The 16,593-nt window shown below is 33.3% G+C and overlaps 4 protein-coding genes across 5 annotated transcripts in view; 2 read left to right on the top strand and 2 right to left on the bottom strand.

Annotated features, from left to right (window-relative positions):
- Nucleotides 1-275, bottom strand: part of LOC105163816 (actin-related protein 2/3 complex subunit 2A) — a gene marked incomplete in the record, with an annotated part of 12,154 nt that extends 11,879 nt beyond the window's left edge. The window contains 1 exon segment of the mRNA XM_011082304.2: nt 1-275.
- On the top strand, nt 621-2,762 carry LOC105163814 (DNA-directed RNA polymerase III subunit rpc6-like). Its single transcript, XM_011082303.2, has 2 exons — nt 621-851; nt 1,936-2,762. The coding sequence occupies exon 2, from the start codon at nt 1,938-1,940 to the stop codon at nt 2,655-2,657; it is 720 nt and encodes a 239-aa protein (XP_011080605.1). The 5' UTR covers nt 621-851; nt 1,936-1,937; the 3' UTR covers nt 2,658-2,762.
- Nucleotides 3,231-6,357, bottom strand: LOC105163813 (transmembrane protein 56-B). Its single transcript, XM_011082301.2, has 9 exons — nt 6,013-6,357; nt 5,631-5,764; nt 5,185-5,273; nt 4,949-5,087; nt 4,627-4,701; nt 4,347-4,468; nt 4,182-4,257; nt 4,001-4,060; nt 3,231-3,568 (listed from the first exon to the last, which is right to left on the bottom strand). Exons 2-9 carry the CDS (start codon nt 5,742-5,744, stop codon nt 3,431-3,433), a joined length of 813 nt encoding a protein of 270 aa, XP_011080603.1. The 5' UTR covers nt 5,745-5,764; nt 6,013-6,357; the 3' UTR covers nt 3,231-3,430.
- Nucleotides 12,161-16,593, top strand: part of LOC105163812 (ubiquitin carboxyl-terminal hydrolase 2) — a 5,873-nt gene continuing 1,440 nt past the window's right edge. Inside the window, exons 1-3 of one of the 2 annotated variants that reach the window (XM_011082298.2) lie at nt 12,161-12,309; nt 12,558-12,613; nt 14,501-14,547. In XM_011082298.2, the coding sequence (XP_011080600.1) occupies nt 12,583-12,613; nt 14,501-14,547 (78 nt within the window). In that variant the 5' untranslated portion in view covers nt 12,161-12,309; nt 12,558-12,582. The other variant, XM_011082299.2, reaches the window with a different exon arrangement.

The raw sequence follows: 16,593 nt of genomic DNA, 5'->3' as shown, positions 1-16,593 counted from the left end.
AAAAAATCTCGGGAAACTAGGGCATTTGGAGAAGGAAAAGCACTAAACGGGTGTGAATGGCTCTGCCTCAGCCACCCAAAGGCCAAGAACTCCAGAATCCTAAAAACCAATTGAAGTGGAAACCGGTGCAGCAGCTAACATACAGGAAGCGGCATAGATATGCCAAGAAATCCAACCAACACCGGATCGTCAAAATTCCCAGAGCGAAGCTGGTACACTAAGAAGAGGACAATCTGTCCCAGTTGCCCTGTCGAATGAAAAGGGGACTGGAGATCGGCTTCCTTTAGGGCCGGGTCTTACATGGAGAGTGGCATGACAGATGGGCTATCTGGTTATCGGGCCTTTGAATGTAGATAGGAATGGGCATCCATTTTCAGTCCTCCTTTTAAAGTGGAATCCCAAATGTGGTATTGGACCAAGGCTGGGGCTCTTTTCTTCTTTGGGCTTTCCCCTGTTGATGAGGACTCCAGGGATGATAATTTATTGGACGGCGCATCTGTTTTCATGAATCTAATCTTCACGCTAAGCTGTAGACTAAAGCTTCCTACCCTATTTACCGACTCTTCTACATATTTCGTTTGATTCCAGGTTACTCATCTGAAATATTAAGGTGGCCCAAGACAGAGTTAAACCATAATCAATAATTGATCCCTACTTATATATATAGTTTTACAATCATAAACAATTCATTTATTAAAGATAAATAAGAATAATTTCCCCCTTTTCCCTCTCGTTTTCCAGTTCCACGAATCCCTCTTCTCATATCTCCGGTCCCCCGAATCACACCCGCACGCACCGGAAAAAGTTCAGAGCCCGCGCCGTCACCCTTGTATACGGCCAAGGAATTTCAGGTTCGTGGTCTGATTACCTAATTTTTTCTTCCTGTTTTTTGTGTAAAAGAAATTCCCTTCCGGTGGTGGTGACATACACCAATACTGACATCAAGTCTTTACCGGCATGGCCGGAGTGGTCGATTGAGTCCGGCCTCTAAGCAATAATGGGTCCATTTTCTGTCTATTGTTTGTCATTGCATTACTTGTCTGATTTTGATGACAAAATCTATACAAATTTGTTTAGAGTGACAATGTAGTTCATTATTTGTGACCTCGTGTTGGGTTTGGCGTCAACATTTAACTGTTACACTCTGTGCATTATGAGTAGTTCTACTTCTTTAGCGGATCAGAATGATTCCTACTGAAAGCACATCATAAAGTCATTGTCCATTTTTCAGTTCTGCACAGTTGTGTGATTTTTTGGCCTTAATTGGCCCCCTGTCTTGCTACCTGTACATTTTTGCGCAGATTTGCTGATGAGCCGGAAATGCTGGCGTTTATGCTAATGTATTGATGATATCTGTTCCGTCTAGTTTAAGCTTTCTAGGTTGTTTGCTCTTGACAAAAAGAATGAACTTGTCTGCCTTCTTGTGGTGCTTTTGGCTAAACTTATTGATTTTTCCTCTTAAGAAAAAGAATGAACTTGTAAGTTCAGTTTTCTAATTGTTGAAGTGACGAACATGTTATATAATTTATTTATGCAATTATGCTCCTTACTCTGATATAAGGCACCCACCGAGCCATGCACCATTCATGGCTCCACGAGACCTTTGTGCCATGGTGCTCTGTGAGCCATTAGCATCTAGGGGCTGGTTGATGTTGCTCAGAGGTTATGTGGGCAATATTCAGTTTCAGATAGGATATGTCTTAATATTTAACTCATATACCTGGGAGCGTGCTTGTGTGGATATATCATGTGTCTGTTTGGGTGGGTGAAAATTTAGAAGCTTATCAAACATCTCGTCTTTCATATTTCCGGAAAGCTTGTGGGAGAAATATTTTGAAGTTGAATGGTTTTTATGAAAGTGATACTAACTTTTTTCCTATGGTTCTTGAAAAGTTATGTTTCAGTTCCCTCCACATTAATGACAATTCTTGACAGGAATGAGTCGCCGACCTGTAAATCCCTCCCTTAAGCGGAAAAGACCTGAAACAGATTCACCAGGTCTGGTAGATGCCGAGCGTGCGATCCTCAATTCGATCAAAGGTAAAAAGGATTTGGGCATTTGGGCAAGAGACATCAAACAAGAGACAAAGCTCACCGACCATGTTGTCAACAAATCACTCAAGTCTTTGTTGGCTAAAAAGTTGATCAAAGAGGTAGTAAACATTCAAAACAAGGGAAAAAAACACTACATGGCCGTCGAGTTTGAACCTTCTAAGGAAATCAGTGGAGGTGAATGGTATGTCGATGGGAACCTCGACAAAGAGCTTATTAATGTACTTAAACAACTATGCTTTAGGTACTTGCGTACACAGAAGGTTGCTACCCTAGAGGGAGTCTACAATGAACTGAAGAAGAATCGAGTGGTGACATTTGACATCTCCAACCAACAAGTTAGTGAAATACTCAACTCAATGGTTTTAGACAATGATCTCATAGAGGTGAAGAGCACTGGTCTAGGAGACTATCATTCAATTCCTATTGGAACAGTTTGTTACAGAATTGCAAGTGCAGCAGGTGTTGCAAAGGGTCCAAGGATGGGTGCATTTGCTTCCATCCCCTGTGGTGCTTGCCCCCGGATTAGTTTGTGTACGCCTAATGGTGTTATCTCCCCAGGTACTTGTGTGTATTACACCAAATGGTTAAGCATTGATTTTTGAACCTTACTATGATTTTCTTTTTTTTTTTAGTGGGAATTTTGGTTTAATGGTTTGAATCCAGTTGTACATTATCACTTTTACCGTGTATTTTTAAGTTGATTTACACGTTTGGTATCTATTAGCGCCCTGCATATGCTTCCGAGATTTGTTGAGTGTGCGCACATATTCACAAGAACGTTTTGTATCCAAATGCTCTTGGTTGAAATACAGATGCATAATCTTTGTTACGCATAGAAGAAGAAAATTAGTATTTTGTCAAAGGTAAGAAAATATTATTAATAAGAAAAATTAATATTTTGTAACAAAATATTAAATTGATAATTTTAAAGTTGTCATTAAGATATATATTAAGTCACAGTAATTTTAATGTTCTCATAATATAATTACTAGTGAAAAGCTTTCGCATAAAGATTTATCATTATACACATTTCGTTAATTGTTTTTAGTGATGATTTTATGCATATTTTTTCTGTCACTAAATTCTTATTGGTGACAATGTTTATAATTATTGTCACTGTTAGCTTTACATGTACAAGTAGTTTACATCTCTGCACATAAACTTTCTGGAGCAAAAATTTTTCTGAGTAACGGGTAGTTAATTTCAATGAAATCGAACAACACGGGGGTCGACTAGAATCCAGTCGACAATTAGAAGGGCGAAAAGTTAAATAAACTACGGTTGTTCTGAAGTAGATCTACGCGTAAAGTTTCTAAGCTCCAGACCATGGGTAAATGACATTCACATGCTAAAGAACTATAACGAAATACTAATACTACTGCTTGTGCTTAGCCTTGCTCAAGGTTTTCAGCACACCTCTGGCGATTTTCCAGAACCAGAACACGTTCATCATTGCCATCGTTGGAGGTATCGTAAGCAAGCTGTAAAAGCCCATCGGGACTACTTTCTTGACCTGCAACGATGAGCACAAACAAAGTTTACTAATGCTGCTACATCTGGATTTGAAGGAAGTATTTGGAACAAGGAATTTCAATGACTTCATATTAAATGGACTTGAAATCCATTACAGGATCACAAAATACAGTTCAAAATAATATGACAAGGATTTGGAATCCGTTGTAGCAAAAACGTATCCAAACAAGTTAAAAGTATTGGCTGTTGTGGATTTGAAATTGCTGATTTCAAATTCATGAACGCAAATGCACCTAATATCTCATAAACAACTTCATATCAACTTTAACTAGAACAGAATACTTAAAACAGTGACGGCCAAGTATTGTGAGCTTTAGGTTCCCGCTGAAGTTTGAGAAGTTCAAAACTTTGAACGCGTATGTTGTTCATAAGGGTGCAAATCGATAATGTAAGCCAGTAAATGTGTATTCACCTGATCAAAATGGATGAACATGTGGTAGAAAAAGAACAGAAATATAATAACTCTTGCAGCCTGAAATCAAGAGTTCACATGTTTCAATGACATTAAGAAGAATCAAAATGAAAGTAGTTTGAAGAAGCATTAAACTAGTAAAATGATATCGTGAAGTTGATTAAAGTTTGATAGGCCGTACCAACCACCCGAAGAACAACGCCACGCCATTGTAGATGTAAAGTTTAGAATTCTTGAGGCCAGCAACGTCGAGGTACCTGATTGTATCAAAAGATATGAATATATGTCGAAACCCCAGAGATGGAAAGAAAAAGATGAAGTATATTTATTTCCTCAAATTACATACCATCTTAGGTTAACAAAAGGAGTCGTGCTTTCCGTAAACAGAACCATTAGTATATAAATTTGTGCTTGACTGCACAAAAGGGATTGAATGATTGAAAACATGGAGAGTCCATGATGTACGACCTGGCAAAAGAAGTGAAGTAGGTCAACACTGTACGTCTTTCATATGAGGTGTTGAACTATACGATCGTATTTGAATAACTAACAACAGAAATTGATCAGATAAATAAAAATTAGAAGTGCATATATGATAAGTAAATTTTGTAGGCTCTTATACTTACATACTCCATACCACCTAAGGCAGGGTAGTGATAGAATATCATTGCCAAGTCTGTTAAAAAGTACCCAATGGAAACCTGTATCATTGAGCAGAAAAGACACTGTATAAAGGATGGTTCTTTTTGATTGAGATCATTAACAGAACAAGCTAACGTCGGGCTAAAATAGAAGATGTTCTCTCATGGAAGATAAATCCCGTAGCCATGTGTCATATGACTTCCAGCTGTTTTGTTATGATTTAAACCAGCAAGAAGCATAAAACAAGTCCAAAGGACTATGTATCAAGTTGACTCAACTTTTCTCAGCTTTTTTCAATTAACGTACCCCCAATATGGTGTCTGACAAAGTTGATGTTCTATTGATCATCAACTCATCTTGGGCATCATCAACAAAAAGACCTGAAAAAAGCAAGAGATATAGAGAACCGGCTGCCGCGACAATGGCATGGAAAGTGGAGAATCCCCTGTGAAATGTACAGTCGATCACTAGTTGCAATGGCGATTGTCAACTGAGGAACATGTCCTAAATTAAGTAGTATTGACATGATAACGAAGCATTACCTGTTGTTCCATTCTAGTTTCTGTATACTGTTAAGTTTGCTGTACTCCTTCACGAAAGAAACGCTAACTACACCTGTTAATTCGTACACCTTCAACAACAAAATTGAATCCCTTTAAAAAGGAATCATCCATGACCAACATGCTGGTAATCAGCAGAGTCTGATGAAGGTATTTGACTTCAGTGTCCACAGAATGTCAAGTCCATGAAAGAATCAGTTCTCATACTTATTACAGCACTTCCTCCTTCCCCTAAAAGAAGGGGGAGAAGAAAGCTAACCATCAAAGGAGTGTCCGCAAGAACTATCAATCCGACCGATCAACTCTCATCAACTAAAATAAGGGTCTTGATACTTCATAGGAGCAAAAAAGATCAAGCCCTTCAGTGATTCAGAGGTATAAAACTCACACAAAATCCAGAAAAGGTGAAAACAAGACAGGCAACTTACAATTTTGCACATCAAAATACCCGCTAAAACCGAGAAAAGCCAGTGCAATTCCTTGATTGGAATAGCATGACCAGCGATGTTCATCAACCCACCACCTATCTCCATATCCCACATCCCTTTTTTTTCCCCTTCCCCTGCAAAAATGAACTCCATTAAAGATTACAACACCACATTTCTCTCTGAGAATATTATTGTTCATTGATCCAAACTACAAGAACACGCTATCTTTCAAGTTACCAGACCAAGAACCAACGTGCAACTGGACAAAGTACACATAGCACAAACGACTACAGTTACTCACAAGGATTCCACATAACATCTACCAGCATAGAACTTGCACAACCCATCAAAGAACAGAAAAATTCGAGAACTGAGCACTTACTTCCGGGGCTGAAGATGGTTAAAACCGGTGGTGGGGTGTCGCTACTTTGACGTTGTAACAAGAGAACCACAGTAGAGAAAGGATTGGGTTGTCAACTTGCTATTCTTCCCTTTCTCTCATTTTCTTGATTTATGAGTGCGTACAAAGGCAGTGATGAGTGGAGGACAAATTTCAACATGGAGTTGGAATATATTTCCGCTGAGGCATGCACAGTAAATTTTGGCATCCGGGCGTTGGGAGCGAATTGAGTGTGAGAGAGATTGGGCAGAGGAAGGAGCTGAATTACGGGTCAGCCAAATAAATGTGAAGCCGTCGGTAACATGTGTCTACCATTCAATATACTGTCATTTCAGTTGAGGTCAAAGTTCAAATTTATCACTGGATAATCAACGTCCAGCTACCTGAGACTTGATACAAATGGCCTTCCTGTCGCGCAATATTTGTATGGACATGAACATGGGTAAAAGTGCAGTATAAATATTGGCGATTAAGAAATATTGTGGACAATTTCAAAATAAATAAATAATTATATTGTTACTACGGGTATAATAGAAAGTTCAGAATTTGGTGTTTCGATGTCATAAACTATCTATTTTCAGTGCAAAAATGATCTTTCTTTTTATATTACTAGTCGTCGTATCGCAATATTAGTGTATTTATATAATAAATAATTTTTTATATTTTAAAATATATTACAAATAAAAATAAAGTATGAACACCAGTAAATCACTTTAAAAATAAAAGAAAAGAAACTAAAGAAAAACAACTTAAAATATTATTGACCCAACAGAAGAATTAGTACAATGGTGTTAAAATTTTAAAATTATCTAATAGGGGTATAACTATCATATTTAAAAATTAGTGTGGAGGTGTCACTAAAGAGGGGCTTTTTTTTTATATTATGAATAATTACACTCTCGTCCTCTAAAGTTTGGTGTAATAATATGTAGATCCCTATCATTCGAAAAATTATATTTAGTACCCCTGAAGTTTGTTTCCGTCTGACAAATAAATCCTTCCATTAGTCAAAACTCACCGAATTAACCAATCTTAACCAAAAAAATTAAAAAAAAAAAATCTATATTTACCCCAATCGATTTATAACTGATTTATTGCAGGTCAAATAAATTTTTTTATGATCAAATTACCCTCATATGTTCACCATATGTTTTCACACTTTAATGCATGTGAGAAGGTATATTATCACCGTTGTAAAGGTAGTTTACTCTGAAAAAATTGTTTGACCTACAATAAGTTAGTAATAAGTCAATCGAGGGTAAATATCAATTTTCATTAAGTTTTTTTTTTTTATTAACATCAACAAATTCAATAGATTTTGACTAACAGATGGACTTATTTATTAGACGGAAGCAACCCTTAGAGGTGTTAAATGTAAATTTTCAAACCACGGGATAATTACATCAAAATTAAGGGGAGGAGAGAGAAATTATCTCTTTATATTAGTATAGATATAGATTATAAATTACAAATACCTCGCAATATAAAAAATTATTGATACCTTTAATAATAATATTCATTTAGTAATTGATCCATTCCATTAGCTTTTGTCAGGATATCACTGAAAATTTGTATTAAAGTATCCAAAATATCTTTTTCTATACTAAATTAGAATTTTATTTATTATTTTAAATATATATAGTTATTTTTATAATAGCGTCCATCGAACATCAAATTTTTAAATTTATTTTTCATAATAGCGTCCCCTCAACAGACAATCTTTTTTCTATAACTTATCAATTATTTTAAAAAATAAAATTTTATTCAGCAATATAAAGTTGATATTTTCACTTTATTGTTCAATGAGTACATGTTTATGAAACTGCTTGTAGAAGAGTTTTTAAACCATAAACTTGGGTGCTTCCAACTGCTTAGTCTTTTTCCGTAGACAAACTCAACTTTTCCTTATACTACTTTACCTTATTATAATAATCTTAATTTAAATTTATCTTTTTTAATTTATTTTTAAAATTGTACATCTAAAGTCGAAATAAGAGTTTTCAAATTTGAAGAATTTAACACTAACATCAGTATTTTTCGTTCAAATACGAAAGGAGGTCGGGTGTAAATAGAGAATTCTCAGATGGGATGTAAGTATAATTTAAAAATTTTTGGGAAAAAAGTATTATTTTATATTTTCAGAGAGAGTTTAAATGTAATTAACTCTAATATTTATAAAATAAATATGAAACATAAAAACTGAAATAAAACATATTATTAGTTTATATATATATAATAAATAAAACATAATTATAGAAGTTATCCAAATAAGTATCATGTAGGCACATATTTAATAGTTTTTTCTTAAATTTTTTATGATATAATAAAATATTTTTTTTATTTTTTGTTTAAATTTAAATAAGTGTACAATCACTGACATTAATAAAATCACTTTCTATACGAGGTTTTAAGTACGTCTTACGTCCCACAAGTTTTGATAACATGATCGTGGCTGATTATGATCTCTTTGTAGCCGTGCATATGGAATTAAATATTGTTGAGAGCTAATGTGGTTTAATCCTTGAGTCATGGTCAATCATTAAAATCTATATGTAGGGGACAATCACGGTTTCAGACAACAATAAATGCCGCGACTCTCCATTAGTGTATAGCTTTTATAATTTCTTATGGTTTATTAGTTGGGTAAATTACATTTTGCCATCCAAACTATACACATTTTTATATTTTGGCATCTAAACTTTTTTTTTTGTGTTAACTTGCCATCTCAACTTTGCGAAATTTGCACTTTACAATACATAATCATTTTTTTGCTAGAAAAACATCACATGCCATGCATATGAGAAAATATCACACCACATAACTCTTAAAAATCAGATGTGCACTGCATGTAATGTTTTTTTTGACAAAAAAAAAATTGATGAAAAATAATGTAAAAAAAAATTTAGATGCCAAAATATAAAAACGATCATAGTTCGAACAACAAAAAGTAATTTACCCATATTAAATTATGTCATCAGATTAAATATCCTGATAATATTATCAATTTTATTAAATTATATATTGATATTTTCATATATAAATTATTATTAAATATATAAATAAACACAAATCACACAATATTCATAACACTATTTTCCTACCCTCACTAAAATTTGAATGGGTGATAACAAACATCTGTCCTGCATTAATTGAAGGGGACCATTAGCTTCTATTTAGTCATATAATTTGTTTTCAACAAGGTCTCAACTTTCATTTTTCCTTCTATATATCATCATTTTGCTAAATTAAATGTTCATAATTCTTCATCTTTATGATGGCACATGTTTTCAATCTTATGATATCATATCAACATCAAAGTCAATAATTTCCGTTATATTATGAAAATAAATTTTACAAAAAATTATAAATTAAGGAATAGTAAAATTTGAAAGTATTTTAAAACAAGCATTAAAATTAAAAAAAATTAAAATATTTAAAAAATAATTTAATATTTATATTGTTATCGATAAATTGTAAAAATTGATATGGAGCTGTTTAAATTTTTTATCGAAATATAATAATGCAAACCATTCAACAAATAAAAATTATAAAAATAAAAATAATATTTTTTTGTAATTTTTTTAATAATAAATTAATAAATATTTATTTGAAATTATTGCAAACACCACCCAACTTACAATCTAGAGTGGGGGCCCAACTCCATGGACTTAAATATTAAAGGCAGAGGCCCCTCACCCTCACTCTCTCACCCTAATAATTACCTACATACTTATAGTTGTCCTAGCAAGAAATTTGTATATAATAAAGAAATTTATTGTGTATATAATAAATTATTTTTTTTAAAATATATTATAAATAAAAATATATATAAATTAATACATCACATTTTTAAAAATAAAAAAAAATCATCAACTTAAGATTTGGTGTAGTGATGTTACAAACTGCTATTTGCGAGTGAGAAATCTATTTCTTTTTATATTAGTATAAATAAGTAATTTGATATCTACATATGTTATAGACTTGGGGGTCGTTTTCTTGGGTTGATTAGGGTGGATGTCAGCCCAAATCCACTGTAGCCGAACATTTTTTTTTGTACATATCTGTCTTCATTACGTTTAGAGGGCTCGATACGATATTGAACTTATTATTTTCATCATATCTAAGTAATAGATTAGTTGTAATTTATCCTAATATTTAAATATTACTGGTTATTAGAATATAATAAGTTGCGATACCAATTGCTATTGTAGCACTTTGGTCAGATACTTCCGATTTTTTTACTTTTTTCTAGTTTGCGTGATTATAAAAAGACGTTGCGTCGATATATATTAATCCAATAAAGATTTTCTTTCTACTCACTTGGGACACGGATGACGTGACATACAATTGCACTGATATTATTATATAAAACCAGACTCTTTATGAAATTCGACAGTATCTAAACTGTGCGCAACCTTCTCCTTGATCTTTTTTTCCGACTCCTTTGAAGAGGGACTAAGAAAATCAAGAGAGTTAACTTCACATTTTAATTATTCACACAAGCATATTAATTTGCAAAACCTCTCATTTTCACAGCATCTACTCGTTTTCTACACGTTTCATCACTAAACCTACTGATTTTTGTATATTTCATACACATTATTACTTTAATTTTCATCAAAGTCATTACTCGTTGATATGTTAAAAGTTATAGCAGTACCAACCATCGACTCATATTTTTAAATTGTACAGCAACCCTTACAGCTACGTCACCTGGGATGATTTTGGCTTCACAAAAATATAATAATTTAAATCGTTTTGTTTATGTTTTAAATTTTTAATTTTCAGTTTCAGTGAAAAATGTATGTTTTAAGTTTTGCAGTGAAAATAAAAATATGTTTGGAATAGTGAATGTGATTGTTAGTGGTGTCGACAAATCAATATATTTTTTTATTTTATTTTTATTTTTTATTAATAATTTCAGATCAATATATCTTTTTATTCAGATGAAATTGATAATTAAATTTTTATTAATTTAGAATTATCAGTGATGTTACGCTATTAAAAAGTTATTATTAGTTTATAAGATTAATGATTGAAAAAATTTACGTGTATGATTGCAATCAGAATGACAGAAAAAAAATTAAAAATGCATAAAAAAATATGTTTTAGCTTTAATTATTTTTTCAAAAATTAAAAAAAAAAACAAAAAAAAAGTTAAACTTTCAAAATGGGTATTTTCCTCATATTTTACAATGTAATATAATTTTATTGATATTTTGGGTATATTTCAATATATTTTACAAGATTTTAGAAGATCATAATCACTGATATATTTAGTGCCCAAAAGATGAAACATGGATGAATCAACAGATGGGTATAAATTGAGGGGCCGTTTACTTTTGTAGTCGGAAAAAAGTAGTTGATACGGCTCTATTGCTTAACACCTGCACTTGTCTTTTATTAATAAATTTTAGCATAATTATAAATATTTACTCGTTGTTTGAAAAATTATAGATATCTTTCCATCTAATTTTAATGTTCATCTAACAAAGTCTATTTAATTAGCCCCTGTTAGATTTTTATTCAATTTTTATAGTGAATTGACCAAGATATTCGTTTGGATTATAAATTATAATTTTATATATTTTTTGAAATTTTTTAAAATATTTGTTTGAACTGATTTAACATACGGATTATTTATTTTACCTATCATAAAAAATTTCTATATATTTATTCAGATGTATTAATTTTAAAAAAATCAATAAAAGTAAAATAGTAATGGTTACCTTATCGTCTAATAATTATTTTTACTTGAGGCATATTTGTAATTTACCAAATAAGGGATATACATAATTAGAGTTAATTACATTTAAACCCCCTTTAAAAATGTGAAATTACACTTTTTTCATAGAGAAGTCTTAAAGTTATACTTACTCTCTCAAAAATCAATGTTTACACCTGTCCCATTTTCGTTAGTATTTTTCGTCTAATTCCTAACTGAAAGAGGTCAGATTTTAATAAAGAATTTTTGAAAGGGGTACAGCTATAATTTTAAATTTTTTTTGAAAAAGAGTGTAATTGTATATTTTTTAAAAAATATTTAATTCTATATAATTATGTCAAATTTCGAGGAGATAAATATAATCTATCCTATGACATCATAATTAAATTTGTAAGGAAAAATAAATCTAATCAAATTGAACTTGTAAAGGCCCTCCCACCCAAGTCACCAATACCCGACCCGTTTCGCTAAGTTCACCTCAATTCACAACCCCGCACCAAAAACCCCGTTGTCGCCGCTGAGCCACCGCCAGTTTGGCCGTTCAATTTTTTAAGGTACTCTCAGTCATTATTCTAACGTATTGGCAAAGTAAAGCAGGGAGTATAAGACCCTGAGTTAGCTGTTTCCTTAAAGAATTGTTTTTTAATGGTAAAATTCTGCCGGTTTCAATTTTTCTTCGTCGGGGTGTGCTTGTAACAGGTTTTTGTCGATTACCATTGGGGGAATTTGAATTATAGTTATGATAGCGGTTGTACGTTTGGATACCTAATATTGGAATTCCTTTGGTTTTTTTGGGTTGCAGTGATTGGAATTTGGATTATACAATCATGTCGTGGTGCACTATTGAGTCAGATCCTGGTATGTTTTGGTTTTGCTATTTTAATGTCTGAAATTTTTTATGTCTGTTTCTTGATTTTGAATGTTAATGATGCATCTTCCTTGGGAGAAAAAAAGGTGGTGATGAAACAAGAAAGAAGCGACTTATAGTACCTTGTGTGGCCATGAATAGTAATGATAAGACAATGACATCTTAAGCATGGTCTTATTGGTGACTACATGAGACTTGAACTCGGATGTTTTTGTTGTCACTTTTATCTGTTTAATTATTTTTTGGAGCATATGTGCGTAAGGTCAAAAGCTCATTGTATGGTCTTACCTTCCTATGCGACTTTGCGGTGTTGGAAAGGGGTTTTACATCGGAAGGTTGACTGTCCTCTGATAAACCAATTTCTCAGCCCTTGAAATGGAATATGTATTCTAACGCGTGTGCCTCCAGATCCTTCTAACATAGCTCTAGCATTATCATCTCAAGCCTTAGAATTGGTCCTATTTTACATATAGAACGGACAAATCAAATCATATTGCTGTATTGAATCAGTTGAAAACACACACTGGCTGGTACCATGTATATTGTGACAATGGAACTTGGGAACTTGTTGATTTTCCTTAAAGCAAGGACATAGTAAGGACCAAATAATGTGTCTATTTGACCTTACGAATGAAGATGGGGGTTAGTCCATAAGTATAAACTACATCTATTGCTTGAATGAAAACAATTCATGCTGTTGTTGCAGCACAAAAGATCTTGTTAACAATGGAAAAATCAGTTTTGTCAACATTGAAGAGCAATATTCAGATCCAATTAACCAGTACAAAAAGTTGGAGTAGTTCACAGATAATATTCATATTAGAAATCATTTCTTGTTTCTTAACTTGGAACCACATTCTTTCTAACTTTGCCAAGACCAGATATATAGCTAATTAGCAACTTAAAAGCTACCCACGTGGCTCTTTTATCCATAATGTGAATCCCATTTGACTTTCCAAGATAAAAAATTCAAGCAACTCAGAGGCTAACCATCTGGACAAAGTCATTGGAAGTTAGAAACAAAAAGCTAAGGAAGAAAAAGAAGACAGGTCGCTATTTATTTGTTTCAGAATGCACCTCAACTAGATTATACAACCTGAGCCGTTATAAGATGCATAAGTTGGAGCAACTACGAAATGAAATAGCCCATCATTTGTAGAGTCCTTTAACCTGGGATTTAACAGTTAAAGCCACCAAATCTTCCAACATCATATGCTAGAGTATGCAAAAGTCTGTCATCATCCTTATTATTACTATTTCAAGGTCACCCACACCATTATTTTAAACACCTTCACATTACAAAGTAATAAGTTTCAGAAACTTCTTAGTTTGTAATGTGAATGTTATTTTTTGAATTGCTCCAACTTCTGCACTGTTGCTGGTTTAGTAAGAGGGTATGCATATTATTGTTTGCTTTTCAGAAGCTCAATTAGGTTTCTCAATCATTGAATTTTGTACGTGCTTCATCCTCGTATAGAAGACAAGATTTTTTATCATGGCTATACCAGACAAATTATGAGGTTATATAGTTATAAGCCGAAGAACTATCTGATGAAGCTGGGTCTAGAAAGCCTTTGTAAGATACTGGAAGGGCACAAGGGGTGTAACTGTTCTACCTATCTGCATTCCCTACCATATAAATAAATGCTTCTTGGTTACTCTTATAAAAGCCATTTGCCTCATGTTCCTTGTTTCAAGATGGTGAAGTATGTCATGTCTTATCCAGCACATGTATTTGTTTCTTCTCTTAGATTAACCGTCTTTGAATACTTTCATGAGCTTCTTCCGGCTGGGTTACTCCATACTGTACATGTTGCACTTCTTTCCATGATGTCCAAAGTTCTAGATGCATGATGATAAGTTTGTCTATACTGCAGGTGTTTTCACTGAACTTATACAGCAGATGCAAGTTAAAGGCGTTCAGGTTAGTGTAGCAGATTAACCATTTGTGCTTGGTGCATTAGAATTGAGTTTCATGTTGTTATAGATGCCCCATTCGAAGTCATGCATATTGAGTAGCTTACGTTCTTTTCCCATTATTTCTTTTTTGGTCTTCCTAAATAGCACCATTAACTTTTGAACTCAGCCAGTTGGGTGATTAACATGCTGCTAGGAGTAAGTTGGTTAACCGATACAATCAGTTTAATAGGTTTTTGCCCCGCGAATAATAGAATAATCTTCCTCTCTCTGTAGCTTTTGTCCTCTTGACCAGTATAATAATGAAACTATTAAATAGCTCTCCAGCAGAAGGTTAGTTGTTACTTTTTCAGTAGCCTGAATTATGAAGCTTCATTCTATATCAAGAAAACTCAACTGCTTTTTTTGTACTTGAAATAATCCACCAAACCAACCCCTAGTGCATCGATTAGTCGAATCTGAACTTTACATTGTTATGATGATTTCTTCACAAGTATTGTTTAGATCTCTTTCTTTTGGCTGCCATCATCGAAAAACCGTGATGTTAGTTTAGTTAGCTTCCTCCTGCGGGCACAGGTTTTCTCGCATTAATATTGTTAATTATGTACTTCAAATGATGACTGGAATACTGTCCTGCTTTAGATACAAGCAGTGTTTTGTCATTTTGGGTTACTAATTTATAGTTATATTCTCCTGAAAAGAAAATACTTTGTGATCATTCTTAAGCATTTATCTGCAGTGTTGACACAAGTTAATGTTTGTGCAAAATCATTTGCTAATTGCTGCAATTATGTTAGTAATTGATTTTGTAGAGAAAGAAAACGAATCTACATATTCTCGATAGAACAAGAAATAGAGGTGGATTTTACTGTAGAGGCCATTTATTTGGTTGACGTTTGTGCCAATTGCCAAATGTTCAAAGGCAGTTGAAAATATTCATGGAATTATTCATGAAACTCCTGGGTTGTCTATCTCTCAGCTTCCTTAGTGCCTCAATTTTGTAGGCCATTAGTGACCAGCTCCCTGAGCTTCATGTTCTTTTCTTGGCATTCTATCCGTCTTCGGTGAAATACTATCTGCATTAGGGCTGTTTCTACATCTAGTCATTGATGAATGGATGTTTTGAATATCAAATCTATTGATAAATTAAGTCATACTTCTTTTGGTGGTATGGCATATAAAAGAAATTATTATAGCCAATGAAGTAGGGAGGGTGATGATCTTAGAGATGCATCCACTGAAAAAACCTGAGATTACTAGCTCTATGTTTTAGTTTAACAACCATGGAAAAAATAGAGAAGGTATAAGCTGTATGTCCGACAAAGAGAGGACAAGACAAAAATGTATTTTCTGTCCTTGTCTAATTCGAAGGAGTTCTCTTCTTCTTGGAAAAGGGTTATGATGTTGAGTTCATTATGATATCATTTGGATTTGATTGCTCAAGGTCTCTGGTGAATGATAATTTTCCATATTTGCACGTATATCCAAAACATAGGTTTTTTATGGCCTTTGGAGAACTTTTACAAAATTTTGATGCTCATAGGCTTAGACTTCAGCTGTTGAGGTTGTAAGTGGGAAGGTGCTGGATTTTTTTGGTTCCATGAGTTAGATCTTTTGGAGGTAAACTGCCATTTGTATCGTAAATCTGAGAGTTTTAGTTGTGTTAAATTTGATATGTACAGTACAAAGTGCAAGAGCCAACAATTCAACTCATACTTTGGATATGGGAGGTACAGATTGATCAGTTGAAAGTTATGCTTATATTTAGTCTGATCATCCCTTGCCATTTCTGAAGCTTAGTAATTTATTAGCTTTGTCCGTATGGATAGAAGAATGCTTAATCCCATCATGGTCATTTAAAGGAAAAGCTTATCATCTTCAGTCCTCCAGGTTCTAGGATATCTTATATATTTGTCCTGCAATATATGACTTGTCTGTCCGTACATCGTGTTGTACTTGTTTTCTTTGATTGCTAATATGAGGGTTGGGAGTGTAAATGTGGAATTGATCTGCTGGCTGCCTGTGTTCTTGTATCCCCCCCCCCCCCAAAATT

The sequence above is a fragment of the Sesamum indicum genome, linkage group LG6 (genome assembly GCF_000512975.1).
Source record: "Sesamum indicum cultivar Zhongzhi No. 13 linkage group LG6, S_indicum_v1.0, whole genome shotgun sequence".
Taxonomy (NCBI): domain Eukaryota; kingdom Viridiplantae; phylum Streptophyta; class Magnoliopsida; order Lamiales; family Pedaliaceae; genus Sesamum; species Sesamum indicum.
The sequence above is the reverse complement of the archived record's forward strand: the minus strand, read 5'-3'. Positions and strand labels throughout refer to the sequence as shown.

What these genes read in the sequence shown, in the direction of transcription:
- LOC105163814 (XM_011082303.2), top strand. Translation starts at nt 1,938, where the DNA reads ATGAGTCGCCGACCTGTAAATCCCTCCCTTAAGCGGAAAAGACCTGAA.
- LOC105163813 (XM_011082301.2), bottom strand. Translation starts at nt 5,744, where the DNA reads ATGTGGGATATGGAGATAGGTGGTGGGTTGATGAACATCGCTGGTCAT. An exon ending in GTATTTTGATGTGCAAAATT is followed by an intron (nt 5,274 to 5,630) that starts GTAAGTTGCCTG and finishes TTGTTGTTGAAG; the next exon opens with GTGTACGAATTAACAGGTGT. An exon ending in AAACTAGAATGGAACAACAG is followed by an intron (nt 5,088 to 5,184) that starts GTAATGCTTCGT and finishes TACATTTCACAG; the next exon opens with GGGATTCTCCACTTTCCATG.